Source organism: Pyricularia grisea (genome assembly GCF_004355905.1).
Source record: "Pyricularia grisea strain NI907 chromosome Unknown Pyricularia_grisea_NI907_Scaffold_2, whole genome shotgun sequence".
In the NCBI taxonomy this organism is placed as follows: domain Eukaryota; kingdom Fungi; phylum Ascomycota; class Sordariomycetes; order Magnaporthales; family Pyriculariaceae; genus Pyricularia; species Pyricularia grisea.
The window spans coordinates 4,771,370-4,785,864 of NW_022156717.1; the positions used below are offsets into that span (position 1 = coordinate 4,771,370).

Below are 14,495 nucleotides of genomic sequence, written 5' to 3' on the forward strand. Positions count from 1 at the left end.
TGGGAGCTTCAGCCTCAAGAATTGGCTTGAAGATACCGCCGCCAGTGCTAGCTATCATTAAATGTCTAGCTAGCTAAGAATCTACCTAGCTGCATCGCAAAGGCGACGACAACAGATGTTGGATCAGCAGTCAAAGTAGCTGCGACCATGGACGCCTTTGCTTTCCTCAACGACGACGCGGCCGCCGGTTCGCATCATGTCTGCTACTCGACCGATGATATTCGCAAACAGCTCGATGAGATATTATTACCCAAAACGAGCGAAACGAAAGCAGAACATGTAGACGCGAAATTCAAATTCCCTTCAACAGCTCATTTCCTCGTCGTTGTCAATGAGGCCGAGAATGCTGCCTTGGAAAGTGCGGCGTCGTTGGTCGGCGGGGCGCGTCCCTTCGCCGGCCACAACCAGACAGTTCTAGCTCTCGGGAACGGCCAGTATCAGCGCCAGATAACTACCCATGATGCCCTCGTCAACCAGCCGCAGGACGACCCAGTATTGCAACGCGCCGTCGCCAAACAGATCGCAGGGGCTTTATCGTCGCCCGGGGAGGTCACTTCGTCTTGGAACGTTAGGACCATCACACGTGCATCATCCGGATGGACCTTTGAATATATCTGCAAGGACTCCCTACAAGTATGGAAGCGGCAGCATTCCAAGGAAACGCTGCCTGTAGTTGGACTCTCTAGCGGGAAGGATGGGCAAAACGCTACTCTGATGAGTCGGCCAGCGTTCGACTGCCGTGGTTCTTTGACAATTCATTTCAAGAGAAGCAGCATGGAAATCGAGGTCAAATATAGCCACATGCCACTTCACAAAACGGTGGCGGAGCTTTTTGAGATATTCACGCCACCCCCGGAGCCAGCGCTGGCTCATAAACGTGCTGCACCGACTACCGACGGCGAAACAACAACACCTGCCAAGAAAAAGAAAAAGAAGAGCAAGGCGGCCACCAAATCGACAGAAGGACAAGGCGAGACCACAGAGGCATCCATTATTGTGGCGGATGGGCCACCAGCAGAGATTCCTGTGGCTGAGGGTGCTCCCGAGGCCACTGAGGCTACACCCTCAACCAAGAAGAAGCGGACTCCAAGACCGAAAAAGTCTCAGGCTACGGCTAACAAGGAGCCAGCGGTAGTCGAGGCACAAGATAGTGCGAATACGGAGACATCTGCCGTCAACGTTCATGTGCTCGATCTCCCCCCTGGAGAGGCGGACAGGAGGCGTGACCATGCCAACGGTTTACTCATTGCTAGTGGCATAGACCCCGCCACACTTTCTGAAGAGCAGTTCAACATATTTTCCAATCAGTCGCCTGAACTTCAGCGGGAATCTCTTGCTATGTTGGTCAAATATGGTGCCGAAAGGCTGAGGATCGTACATCCGAATAAGGACGCACAGGCAAGTGCTCCTGCACCATCGACTCCGGCTTCAGCATCGAGCTCTGCCGCTGCGGCCTCCTCGGATGCCGAAACTGCAGGCTCTACAACAAAGAACAAGAAGAAAAAGTCGGCAAAGAAGTCTCTGGGCGGTGCTGAGTCTGGCGAAGACGCAACTCCAAGTGGGACCAAGAAGAAGAGGCTAACTCGTGGCAAATGTGACCCTTGTCGAGATGCCAAGACTCTGGTAAGGTACCACCAGTTGTATCCTCAACGTCTGAAGCATATTTTATTAATGAACATATCAAAATGGACGTGTAGTGCTCCAAAACTAAACCCACTTGCGAGCAATGTCGTATGGCAGACATCGAATGCCATTATCGGGAAGAAATCCCCACTGGCCCGAGAGGCAACGCAAAGTCAGAGGAGCATGTTGAGTCAACACCTGAACCGGTCGTTGCACCAACGCCTCCACCAGCTCCAGCACCGCCTCCGGAAGTGGAGGAGGAAGAGCCAGATGACCTACCATCTCCTGGTTTTGGACAGCAAACCACGGCCACGGATTGGCCCGATACTCAGGCTCAGGCTCAGGCTCAGACTCAGACTGAGGCAACCGACAACAACATATCAAGCTACCAGTCCCAACCAGTTGAGGAGTCTAGAGAGCATACCATGAGTACATCGAATTTGGAATACCACCAAAACACCGGTTTTGCAAGCCATGCAAGCCATGCACCTCAAGTGCCGGAAGTGGTGATGGCAGAGCCGGCCCAACCGCCACGGCCAAGTCGAGAAGCGGCTCCGACCCATCAAGCCACGGGTCTTGCCAAGACGGGTCGTCGGAGTCTTCCTGCAGGCCAACGTAGCCAGCCCAAAGTGGCAGACCATCCGGCTCCGGACAGTACCGCATGGACAAACTTATCCAACACTGCTCTGCCCACGCAGCCGGTACAGGTGCAAGATAAGGCGAATCATGGGTACCAGGCTCACACTAGAACTAGGTCCCGGACATCCATGAACTCGGCAGACTTTGGCTCTCAGGGACACAGTCAAGGGCTGCGTGAAGCTGCGGCTTTGTCTCAGGCCGCTATGCAACGACCAAGTCAGGCTACGCCACCCACGAAGACATCCCAGCCGGCCAGGACTAGCTCAAGACAGAGCCAGCGACCGGCGGTGACGCGGGAATACCAGTCTGCGGCTATCAGCAACTCTTCAGACTACGGACCATCGGCCATGTCCGCTTCTTATTCCTCTGTGGGCGCCTCTGTGGGTACCACTGCACAGGATTCCCACGCCCAATACTATGGGAATAGCAGCAGCAACGACAATAATACATTCACATCAACCGGCTCTATTCAAACTGGCGGCAGTACTGGCAATAGCACCAGTCACACCTCGTATGCCAGTCAATCTGCTCCTAATAACACAACGGCTTACACACCGTATGAGAATTACAACAGTCACAATGCCGCCTCTCACAGGCCAACAACGCAAACTTACAGCAACACTGTAACGCAGCCTGCCTCGAATTCTTATACGTCCTCGACCAGCAATAGCAGCAACCAATGGCCGTCTGCGAGCACAACACAAGTCCACAATTCAAAGTCCTACAACACCAATTCAGCAACAGGCACTGCAAGCCGTACAGCCCAGACAGCGCCCATGTCGCAGTCGAGTGCCATGCAGGGTTTCAACGTGCGGCCAGCCTCACCACACGCCACTAGAAGCTCGGTTCGTGCGTCGTACCATCAGCAACAACAGCAGCAGCAGCAGCATCGTCGCCAGCAGAGTCACTCGCAGCCACAGACACAACAGACGCAGCAGCAGCAGAGCTATGAGTCGTATGGGCGGCAGCAACAGTCGACCTCTAGCCAGCATCAGCAGCAGCAAGGATGGTATGGATACGCAGCGACAAATAGCAATCCAGCCGGATACAGAGGAGCTGTCAACCCTCAACAAGCCGTGAACGGCGGCTACGAGACTAGTCACGTAGGAAGCTCGACATCACACGGCTCTCAGCATAGGTCGATGAACATGCCGGATAATAATTACGGACACATGGATGCAAACGACCCGCTTTACAATCTTATGCCAAACAGTCACAGCCGCTGATTGTCCTATACCACACATCAACCATTCATTGCCTTCGGTTATCTTTTACTGTTAAGAGTTCCAATCAAATGATACCCCATTCTACTGATGTGTCGCGCCATTGGTCACTTGGGTTCATGGCACTGACACTTTGATATTGATTTTTTGTCTTCTCTTGACTTTGCTTTATGACGTGGGGTGTTGGTGCCTCATCAGTGTTTGTCCTATACCCTTCTTCTTTTTCTTCAGGGTTTTTGGGGGCGCTTGACCTCTGCTAAGTGGAGGTGGAAAGGTGGCGTTGGTACGTTGATAAATACCCTAGAATATGATAAACTGTGACTTCTATTTCATGACGAACGTATGCTTCCAGACCTAGGTCTTTTACTCCAGACATACTCGGAATCAGGTCCTCTGATGCCTTGGACTCGAACCAACATATACACATAACGGTTCCCAAACAAATCGAGGTTGGAAAGAAAAGATTGACACATAGTCTAGATTCTAATTCGTCTTTGCATGAATTCTCTATTTCATTCCAGCCCCTGATCAAAAACGGACGCAACAAGCCCGTGAAACCAAAACTCCTCACTAAACTCCTTTAGCATATTAACCCAAGTCATAAAAGTCAAAACACCCCAAAAGAACAATCATCTCTTTTTTGTCATCAATATTCACTGCTTCTCCTGCTCGGCAGCGACAATCTCATCCGACTCGGACACGGCAAACTTGCTCATGGCCCTCAGGCGGGCACCGAACCTCCACAGGGCCCACATGCCAACGATGCCGAGGACGCTCAGGCCGGCGAGGAGGGTGACGCCGCGGGCGACGCCTAGGTTTGCAAAGAGCGGCCTGGCAAACAGGACGCTGGCAAAGGCCAAGGCGGAGCGGCAGAGGTCGTTCGCGGCGAACAGGCTCGCGGCGTAGCGCGGGTACGACAGCGGGATGTAGCAAAACAGGCACTGCATGACGACGAAGCCCGAGGCGCCGTACAGGGTGATGCCCACGGTCGGGGCGATCCAGTGGATGTCGGGGCGGGCCGTCCAGGCAAAGATGAAGAGGCCTATGGTGGGGCCGAAGGCGGCGGCCAGGGCCGGGACCAGGCGCGTCTCGTGCACGGGGTCGCCGCGGGCGCGGATGCGCGGGTGCATGTAAAAGGCCAGGTAGGAGCTGTACATGGCCATGCCCAGACCGCCGGCCACGAGCATGCAGAGGAAGACGAGGCCGATTTGCCCGGCGCTCATGCCGTAGTAGACTGGGAAGACGAGCGGGAACACCTCGAAGAAGGAGTAGTAGATGCCGTAGATGATGGCCGTGTAGATCTGGACAAAGGCCACGGCCGGATCCTTGATGCTGATCTCCATGGGCTTAATGAGGGCGTCGGCGAGCGTGGCGGTAAAGGTCATCTCCTTCTGCTCGATCTCGGCTTTGGACTGGAAGCGGTCCGATTGTGTGAGGGCACGGAGGCGTCGGGCGCGGCGGAGGAGGATGTTGTCGCTCGAGGTCTCGGGGAGGAAGGCGAACATGATAAGGAAGACGGGGGCCGAGGCGAAGAGGATCTCGAGGAGGGACCAGCGCCAACCCAGGACGGGGACGCTAAACCCGGAGAGGAGAGGGCCCAGGGCAGGGCCGCAAAAGGCCGAGATGGTCCACACCATCATCGGGTAGGGGAGGTTGAGCCCGACGCCGTACATGTCCATGATGGAGGCGCCGCCCGAAGCCAGACACGGCGATCCGAAGAAGCCCTGCAGGAAGCGAAGCACCATGAGGCCCGGATAGTTTGTGACAAGCGCGGTGGGGATGGAGATGATGACGAAGATGAACATGCTGGCGATGTAGGGCGGGTTGCGACCGACCGAGGGCAGCTCGGACAGCGGGCTCAGGATCGAGGGGCCCACGCCATAGCCGAGCACGAACAGGGCCAGGCCCAGACCGGCCTCGACGGCGTTGACCCCAAACTCCTCCATGATGCCGTGTTCAGATGTGGTATAGATGGCCGAGGACATGTAGACGACAAAGGTGTAGATGCACAAGATGGACGTGACCAAGGCCTTTCGCGTCCTGCTCCAGTTCAGGGGGTTCTCGGGATCGTCTGTCGTGTACCAGTCGACGAGGATGTCGCCCGACCTCGTGGTCATGGGGACGATGGGTATGGACTGCACCCTTTGCATCGCGGCCGAGCTGCTCCCGGCCGTCGCTTGAGCTTCCTCGTCGTCTGATGCCGTGCTACTCTCGGAGCCTACAGACCCTGAACGCGCCTCGGCCGTCTTTTCTCTGGTGAGGCTGCCATCTGAATCTTGTTCGCGGGCGACATTACCGTCGAGGAGCCGGAGCCACTGGGTGGGGAGTTTGAAGTTGTCTTGTTCCTCGGGGTATTTTAACAGTTTGTTCTTGGTGACAAGTCGGATTGCCGCGCCTAGGGCGGTGTCTTGTATACTAGAAACCATTTTTGATGGTGTTCTGATGGGTTGTATATTTCTGTTTTATTTTTCTTTTTGGGAGGAAGTGTGTGTGTGTGTGTGTGAGCGGGAAGGTAGCTCACTGCAGCGAATGTCAAGAGCGGCAGGACCAGGTATTGGGAGGGAGGCTGGCAGGTGTTATGTATAGTCGGTTGTGTGTATATATATATATGTATATATAATATACCTTGTATTGATGATTGCTAAAAGCAGTGCGTATAAGTCTGACCCACTAGGCTATTCGTGCTGCTGATGTATGATAATCATTGACGAAATCAAAAAAAATAGGTTCACAGAAAGAGACGTCGTCTTTATACTCGTAATCCTCAAGAAGACCTACATGGGGTTGAAAGAGTGTTTCGAATGTATCACACAAGATGTCTTAGTGATGGTATGCTATGGCATTCTAAGCACGTCTTCTTTTCCATTCTACGTATTTACGAAGCAAGGCTATAAACAAACGGGGAGATAGATCCGTCAGCCAAAAGTGCGCCGGTATACGCGATCAGATCTGACGGAGATTACCAATCTAGTTTCAGATTTTTGGGTTCCATTCTCCCTTAATAGAGGAGATAGAGGGGGGGAAATAAAAACAGAGAGACGAGAAAAAAAAGACAGGTATGTTGAGGACTTTGGTTACGGACTTTAGACTAGGATGCACCCAAGTTTTGTGCTTTTTCTCTCTTGGCATGGCGTTATCTCCCGGAGCCAGCGCGTATTGCCGAATCAAAATACAACATTTCAAGGGGCCTTCGACATGGGGAAAGAAAGACGGCTTACCGATTCGACGTACATGATATGAATGAGACATCACAGTCGGGGTTAATTTGTAATGACGTTTGTAGCTTTGTGCGTTAGGCCCGCCGCTCATCCCCCCCTTCTTTCCAATCACCGATGCATGCACCCAAGCGGCTGTAAACGGCGGGCTTATGGCTGGATAGGTGTGTGTTCCTTCCCTCCTGCAAGGCGTTGGGTAGGTAGTGCTGGGCCCCTTCCCATCAATCAATCAATCAATCAATCAATCAATCAATCAATCAGCCTTGCTTCTGCTGAATTGAAATGGAGGGGATGTGTTAGCGAGGGTCCAAGAGCTAGGCTGAATGGAACCTGAATTGGCCCGGCTTAGAAATCGACTTTTGCGGTATGTAAGCACAAAAAAGTTAAGTCCACTAACCAAACAGATTAATATGTCCCAACAAGTGCAATTATGTGTCGTACACAAGGGACAAAAATAGTCTAGTCTAATCCAGCAACGGCATTAATAAACAACGCAGGTGACACCTTACAAACAAGAATTCAGGGGGAGATACGATTTACGGTAAGGTAGGTTCCTAGCAACTAGGCAGCCGAGAAACCATTCAGTCAGTCATACCGAACTGATGAGTCGAAACTTGGAAACAACTCAGCGATCTTTTCTTCAAAGAGGCACGCAGACAAGGGCGATTAACCATGAACATTACATGTTTGGTTTCTTTTGTTTTCTTGTGTCATTTTCAACGGTTTTTTTTTTTTTTTTTTTTTTTTTTTTTTTTTTTTTTTTTTTTTTTTTTTTTTTTGCTCTTGTCTAAACGACCATACGCCGCCATAGCCCCGAAAACTCCAGTCATAACTCCGGTGGCGTTCCTGCGAACCACTGTAAGCCAGAAAACGGTAGGGCAGAGACTAGAGCTGATTTGACGGACCTTACTACTATACAGCTGCAACCTTATCAGTGATCAACTCAAAAAGTTGAGATGAAGGGCCAATTGTTTTTTTTTTTTTTTTTTTTTTTTTTTTCAACCACATAACCCCCGTCCAATCACCTCCAGTAGGGTAAATAACAATGTATACAAAGCAGACAACTTGTCGTTTGTTGTAAAATATATGTGATTCAAGTGGGGAAAAATTCCCAAACAAAAAAAGCCTCAATAATGTGCCAACTATCGTCGTACTTCTGATCATAGCTGTGATGTCTCTGTCGTTTCGGGTATGGAGGACTCAGTCGTCTTAGGCACGGAGGCCTCACTCGTCTCGGGCATGGAAGACTCAGTACTGCCGGGCGCAGAGGAATCGGCCATGTCGGAAATAGATGCCTCGCTTGTGTCGGAAATGGAGGATTCAATCGCTTCGGGCATGGAGGACTCAACAGTCTCGGGCACAAATGGCTCGGTCGTTCCGGAGACGGAGGGCTCAATCGTATCGGGCATGGAGGACTCAGCCGTCTCGGACACGGGGACCTCAGTCGTCTCAGGCATGGATTCCTCGCTCGTCTCGGAGATGGCTGCCTCGCTTGTTTCGGAGTCGTATGCCTCGTCTGTCTCGGCCGCGGATGCTTCAGTCGTTTTAGGCATGGATTCCTCGCTCACGCCGGAGACGGATGCCTCACTCGTTTCGGAAACGGGTACCTCGCTCGTCTCGGACGCGGATGCCTCAGTCGTCTCAGGCATGGAATCCTCATCGCCCATGCCGGACATGTAGGACTCTTCCGAATAGAAACCGGGGTTCAACAAGCCGTCGCGGAGTGCAGGTCTGTCCAACTCCACCCATACATCTTTGATCTTCAATCCACGAGCATTCCCCTCGGTGATGAGGTCCTCGGCTTCCTGGGTGAGACCGGCCTCGAACAACGCTTTGAATAACCACAGGGTATTGATCTTGGTGATCCAACCCGTTCTGCCCATGGACCTGTTGAACGTCCGGCCCATCTCCTGTAGGTACTGTAGCGCCAGTTGGGGCTTCCCGGCGCGCGCCAGATTGTGAACGACATGGTCGTACGTGAGTCTGTCCGGCATGATCCCAATAGCCTTCATTTCGTCCACCAAAAACTCTGTTATCTCAAGGCTGCGTTCCGGAGTCTCGGCGTGTATCATGCGTAGGATCGTGTTGAAGGTCTCTATGTCGGGTCCAGACTTGACAATGAGCCGCACCCGGCTGTAAAAATCCATGGCCGAAGCGAGTCCCTTCTTTTCCATCATCCCCTCGAGGGTGACGTTGAAGGCCGCAATTGGCACGGGTCCCTGCGACTTGAGTCGGAAGAGCAGCCGGACCGTCTCCAGGATCTCATGCGACTCCTTTGTCTTGAGTAAATGATAGATCGGCCGTGTGCTGCCCGAGTCCGGCTTGATACCAGCCCGGTGCATAATGCACAGTACGCTGAACGCCTTTTCCTCGTGCCCAGCCCCGGCATAGCAGGCAATCAGCGGCTCGTAGTGGTGCAGACCGAGCTTATTCCCGCGGGTCGCCAGCAGCCTGATTGCTTCAGACCCGAGCGTTGGATCCAGTCCCTTAGCCGCCGAGCAAAGAACGTTCTCCAAGACACCGTCCGGGGGGTTGAACATCTTTGGCGCCCCCAAGTTCCAGATGAGCTTTGTGCTCTCGTAGTGATATGCCTTGGAACACTTGTCAAGGAGGAAGTAGCAAGTGTTGGCCGAGGGCCAGTTCAAGTCTGTACCTTGACGATTAATTCGCTGGTGATTGATGATTCTGATGACCTCGTCATGGAAACCCAGCTCAGCAAAGACGAACAAGAAGATATCGTAAACCCACGTCGGCACCTCGATTCCTTCTCGAGTAACCTCCTCCAGTTTGTCGATGGCCATTTCGTATTGTCCGTCACGTAGCAATCCCAAAACCACGCTCACATGACCATCCGGTGTCAACTCCATATACCGGCTCTTCATGATCTGGAGGATCCGGTCCCGCAATATGTAGTCGGGGTGATTAGCCAAGGCCTGTGAAATGAAGCACACGGTGTTAGCAAGATTTTGAAACAGGCCAAAAGTCTAGGGTCATCCGCCCACAAACATGACCGCATTCTTATGATTTCACATACACGTAGTGCAAGATGGTAGGTTGCTGAAGTCGGGTTGTAGCCCGCCTCCTGGGCGTCACTCAACACATGAGTGACAACCTCGCAACTGCCCTCGTGACGGATTTGCGCCCGCAGGAGGGCATCTTCGACGAGCGGTTCGATGCCGGCAATACATGGCTTCAGGACCTGGGCCCAAAATTCGGGTACACGAGAATTTTCGGGTCTCTCGTCGCGGAGCTGGCGCAGGAATGCCAGTATATCATCGCATCTGAGCCGCATGCTCCCGTCTTCCCTGATCTTGGAGTCATCCTCGATGATGGTCCGGATGGCTTTAGGCAGGTTTCGAGTCTGCCTTGTCCTTAGGAGATCCGCCGGGAGGTCGATAAATTCGTATAGCAATTTGGTGTTCGGCTGTGGTGTTTCTACATCGGTGGTTGAGGTCGAGTATGGCCGATGAGATGACCTATTTGTAGTGCATTTCCTAGAAGATGGTTTCGTACTTTGGGAATAATGCCTAGAATTGAGGCATTGGATACGCTCGTGGCGCCATCGAGTGGCAGATTGGGGAAAGACTGATCCTGTAGAGCTTCGGGCTGGTGCCGGAGCCAGACTGTTAAGTGTTGTCCTAGGTAACAGCCCGCGCCACAGCACGTCGACGGTGACACCAGTCTTGAGCATTATTTTGCGCACAAGGACAGCATTTCAAAGGCAGGCAGCTACCTAGCTATCTCTGGCTGGCTGGTGTGTCAATCGAAGCCAGCTCCTTTTTTTTTTTCTTTTTTCCTTCCTTTGTCTGTGACTTGGAATTTTGGTTATGCGCGACGGACGCGTTCCGCGAATAGGAAAAGATGCTGTAGAACCTTCCTCACAGTACCTAGCTTGAAAATTATCGGCCTCCGAAGAAACCCCACTCACGGAGAAGAAAAGGCGGTTGACCCACTTCCGGGGCCTCCGGCATTCTAGAGAGAACTCGAGTAGGAAATTACGTAGTGTTAAATATTTACTTCCTCCTCACTCATTGTATAATACCGCCCGGTTACCAAGCACCGTAATATACTGTTTGTTGTCTTTTTCTGACTTAGTGACTTATGTCGGAATCGAATCTTTTGATTTTTTTTTCCTATAAATAAATTACAGGTCAAAGCCAAGAGAAACAAGAAAAAGCCCGCTGGTAGGGTATCATGCATTTTATCTAGCCTGCCTCCGCTCTGAATTCGATCAGAGTCAGGTCGAATGGTAGCCCCTGACATTCTTTCCACAATGCACACATCCGATGCCGCCATTCATACCTGTCAAATAAACCGTCGTCTTCGATACCCGGCGTGTCCCGTCCCAATTAACCAGGATACGCCCACGAGATAATCAGCCCAAGGACTGAACACACTCTCTTGGTGAGGAGGACTTTTTTTGTAAGACGGGTTTTCCCGCCCAAGCTGCTCATCAGGGGTCATAAAAAGATATTTCCGAGTAGGCATTTCGTAGTCTCTGCGGCCATCAGGGTTCCCCCCAAATGTACGCCCTTGTTTGTTTGTTTTCTCTTTGAAATGCTCCCTGACCTAAGCGCCTCCCCTCCCTCTACCGCGCCCAGCTCCCCGACCTCGGCCTCCCCGTCCCCTGTCGCCTCCGCCGCGGTGGTCACCTCTTGAGCCGCCACCCCTTCCTCCCCTGAACCCGCCCTGCTGTCCGTGTTGTTGATGTTGCTGTTGGTGTTGCTGCTGTTGCTCCTTCACCTGGTCTATGACTTCGTCGGGAACGCGGAGGTATTTGATCTGCAGTCGGTAGGGAAGCAGTTAGCGGGTTTCGGTTCAGCTGTTTTCTTTCCTTATCTAGGACAGCTATGTGTTAAGGCGCCATGCGACTTGATTTAAAACACAGTCATACGTACGTTGTTTCCCTTGACGTATATCTCTGGTAGCCGCATGAACTTGTCGCCTTCCGGACTCGTCTGCACCACCTCCCTCAGGGTAAGGTTCATCCACGTATCGCACTGGACCAGGTGTCCATTAAGAGTTTCGCCGTTCTTCAATTCCACCATCATCGCGTGGCCCTGGGCCGCATTGAGGAGCCCGAGGGGAAGCTGAACCCAAGGGATTCAATGTTAGCAAAATAGCTCGAGAAATTGCTAGAGGGGCAAATGAACTTGCCATTTTGAAAGGGCTTGAATGATTCTTTTGCGATTTACGGCCGATTTCGGTGGTCTTCGGTGGTCTATGGTGGTACCCAAATTACATTTGCTTATTTGTTTTGGAGTTGATATGTACGATGACTGTCGGCGGTGATGATGTTGCAAACAACGAGCTACACGGAGAGTGGAGCTCAAAAGCTCTTGCGGAGACTCATCTGATGCGCAACAAAATTGATTGGTGCAGTGTGACGCCACAAGTGGCGGCCAAGCAAATTGCCCGTATTCCTCGCATAGGTATCTAAGGTAGGTTCGTAAAAACACATCTTTGCTCTCGGAATGAAGAAATATCCCGATACTGTTAATAATGCATCGGGCATTTGTGATATCTAGATCCAATAACAAACTAGGCGAACAAAAATCAAGACACTGCCACTAAAACGCTAATGGGCTGCCTTGTCCCACCACCGCACCACGTTTAATAACGCAATGCAGGCTCCAAGTCTAGGCCACTGCAGTTCGTATGAGCTCCTGTTTCGGTGCGGAAAAGATCCTTTGAAAAAACCAAGCTACAAGAACCAACCCTCATAGTCCTAAAAGAGAAAACTTTCCAGATGGCGTCACACCCCATCTCTTGACAACTGTATTTATTGTCTTATGCACCCGAGGGGTTTACATTCAAGAGGCGTTCTCACGGCTCTTACGGTAGCTCGCCTACACAGCGAAATCAAATCCCGGGACAAGTCAGCAATTATGTAGGCAGTACATGAGGCACGATCGGCCATTAGTCAACAGTTATACACGTGATCAGTGCATTGCGAAAGCAGAAGCACGACTTGCCTCCTGTTCAACCTGCAGTCCCTCAATCAGGGGAGCCAATTCTGACAAGATCTCGTGAGCCTTCTTGTGGTACTCCATCTGTGCAGCCACGAGCTCGGCGAGGTTACGGAGCGGCTCGGGTGTGTCAAGGACCTGGGAATTGTGGGGTTAGCTCTTTGAATTTCTCCTTCATCACTGTAATATCCTGTGCTTCGAGTAGGTTTTGACGCACATTCTTCATCACACCGACGGCCTCCTCGGTCTGCGTAACAAACTCATCTTCCGCCTTCTCGATCTCCTCCTGAGCCTCGGGGCTGAGCTCTGGCTCCTCATGATGCGCCGCAGCGTCACCGCGCGGCGAAGTGGTCGCGGGCAGCTTCCAGGTGGTACCCTTGGCGCGAGCCTTGGCAGCGTCCAGACTCAAGCGCGAATTCTCAACGTTCTTGCGGGCGCGTGTGGCAAACAGCAGGTTGGTGTTGAGCGTCGTGTTCCAGCCGGCCAGGAAGGTGCGCTGAATCTGGTTGTCTTGGGCCAGGCGAGCCTCACCCACCCGCTCCTGAGCCAGGGCGTACTTCTCGAGCGCCGTAGCCAGGGGGTCCTCGCCTGCATCCGCGTGTGTCTGGTGCAGCGTCTGGCTGCTAGCCAGCGAGGCGCGAGCAATGGCGTGCGAGAAGGTCTTGGGCTGAGGCTTCGCAGTAGGGGGTGCCGTGAGTGCGGCCTGGGCCTCGGCAGGGCTGGTGGCCGATGAGAGGAGCGACACCTTCTCACTCACGGTGCGGCCGAGGTCAGAGAACGTCTCTTTGATGTTGGGCGGGTAATCATAGGCCTCATTGGAATATTGGTTGCTATAAAATGCTTAGAATCAGTCATGAACCTGCGACAGAGAGAGCTTGCAGCAGGGATGCTTCGTCTTACGTGACAGCCAGCATCTTTTGGTGGACGGCCTTGAGCGCGTCCACCCGCTTCTCGAGATCAATATAGTCGGGAGGCAGTTGGGTCTATCTCATATGATACCATGGGCACTTGTTAGATCCACAGCCAGACATCTATGCTTATTCAGATGCTCCATCAAAATGTTACTCGCACGGCATCGACTGCAGGCAGGCTTACCTTGTCCTCAACTTGTCCAAGCTGCTCCTTGGTATACTGAAAGGTGCGCGAAGCGAATGGCGTGAACGATGCACCAAGAGAGCTGTTGGCGTACGGCGAATGACAGTTGTTAGCAGCGGAGCTTCGTAGTCGTGGATTTGCTGGTCTTGAACGCGAGTCCAGGGGACGTCATGTCAAAGCGGAAGCTATCCATCGCACCGACGTGGTTTGAAATCAACATACGTGATGTTCTTGCCAATGTTCTTGAAATCCATGGCGGAGGTTTTTTGTATTTTATTTTATCGATGAGCGCAAGCTTTATTTTTGGTTGTTGATGTGATGTCTGGTAGCTGCAACAAGATTTTGGAGTCGAGATGTCAAGTTGCGGCTCTCATGTGAAAGCTGAGAAAGATTGGGACCCAGATTATTATCTGTGAGATACGAGATGCAAGCTGCTGCAGAAAGCTAAGCCAAGCAATCCTCTTACGTAGCCTCCGGCTCCCTTGCCTGACCTATAAGGCGACAGATCACTGCCAGGGCGCTGGGGTAACAGGAACTCAGTGGAGTTCTATCGTCCCTGTTAAGTGCCACGGCGAGGATCCCGGATCCTTGGCAGGGAGCTACAAGTACGTGGAGCACGTGCAATTAAACCCCGCACCACCGCTGACAATACGCACTGACATGTACATGCAGGGTAGGTTAGGTTGTGTTGGTTGCTCATCAATGATATGCTAAGGGGGTAACTTGGTGTT

At 52.3% G+C, this 14,495-nt stretch overlaps 5 protein-coding genes across 5 annotated transcripts; 1 reads left to right on the plus strand and 4 right to left on the minus strand.

The window, feature by feature from the left end:
• Positions 1-15: 15 nt before the first annotated feature.
• Positions 16-3,488, plus strand: PgNI_03991 (uncharacterized protein; the record flags this gene model as incomplete). The annotated part of the gene is made up of 2 exons (XM_031124043.1): positions 16-1,623; positions 1,698-3,488. Exons 1-2 carry the CDS (start codon positions 148-150, stop codon positions 3,486-3,488), a joined length of 3,267 nt encoding a protein of 1,088 aa, XP_030983770.1. The 5' UTR covers positions 16-147.
• Positions 3,489-4,138: 650 nt separating this feature from the next.
• On the minus strand, positions 4,139-5,911 carry PgNI_03992 (uncharacterized protein; the record flags this gene model as incomplete). Its single annotated transcript, XM_031124044.1, has 1 exon — positions 4,139-5,911. One exon carries the CDS (start codon positions 5,909-5,911, stop codon positions 4,139-4,141), a length of 1,773 nt encoding a protein of 590 aa, XP_030983771.1.
• A 1,762-nt stretch (positions 5,912-7,673) lies between these two features.
• On the minus strand, positions 7,674-10,391 carry PgNI_03993 (uncharacterized protein; the record flags this gene model as incomplete). The annotated part of the gene is made up of 2 exons (XM_031124045.1): positions 7,674-9,633; positions 9,735-10,391. 2 exons carry the CDS (start codon positions 10,389-10,391, stop codon positions 7,861-7,863), a joined length of 2,430 nt encoding a protein of 809 aa, XP_030983772.1. The 3' UTR covers positions 7,674-7,860.
• An 878-nt stretch (positions 10,392-11,269) lies between these two features.
• On the minus strand, positions 11,270-11,748 carry PgNI_03994 (uncharacterized protein; the record flags this gene model as incomplete). The annotated part of the gene is made up of 2 exons (XM_031124046.1): positions 11,270-11,482; positions 11,599-11,748. 2 exons carry the CDS (start codon positions 11,746-11,748, stop codon positions 11,270-11,272), a joined length of 363 nt encoding a protein of 120 aa, XP_030983773.1.
• Positions 11,749-12,140: 392 nt separating this feature from the next.
• On the minus strand, positions 12,141-14,314 carry PgNI_03995 (uncharacterized protein). Its single transcript, XM_031124047.1, has 5 exons — positions 13,987-14,314; positions 13,765-13,846; positions 13,570-13,652; positions 12,887-13,499; positions 12,141-12,807 (listed from the first exon to the last, which is right to left on the minus strand). Exons 1-5 carry the CDS (start codon positions 14,016-14,018, stop codon positions 12,643-12,645), a joined length of 975 nt encoding a protein of 324 aa, XP_030983774.1. The 5' UTR covers positions 14,019-14,314; the 3' UTR covers positions 12,141-12,642.
• Between the last annotated feature and the right edge of the window lie 181 nt (positions 14,315-14,495).

What these genes read in the sequence shown, in the direction of transcription:
- PgNI_03995 (XM_031124047.1), bottom strand. Translation starts at nt 14,018, where the DNA reads ATGGATTTCAAGAACATTGGCAAGAACATCAC. An exon ending in AACATTGGCAAGAACATCAC is followed by an intron (nt 13,847 to 13,986) that starts GTATGTTGATTT and finishes GTACGCCAACAG; the next exon opens with CTCTCTTGGTGCATCGTTCA. An exon ending in TTGGACAAGTTGAGGACAAG is followed by an intron (nt 13,653 to 13,764) that starts GTAAGCCTGCCT and finishes CATATGAGATAG; the next exon opens with ACCCAACTGCCTCCCGACTA.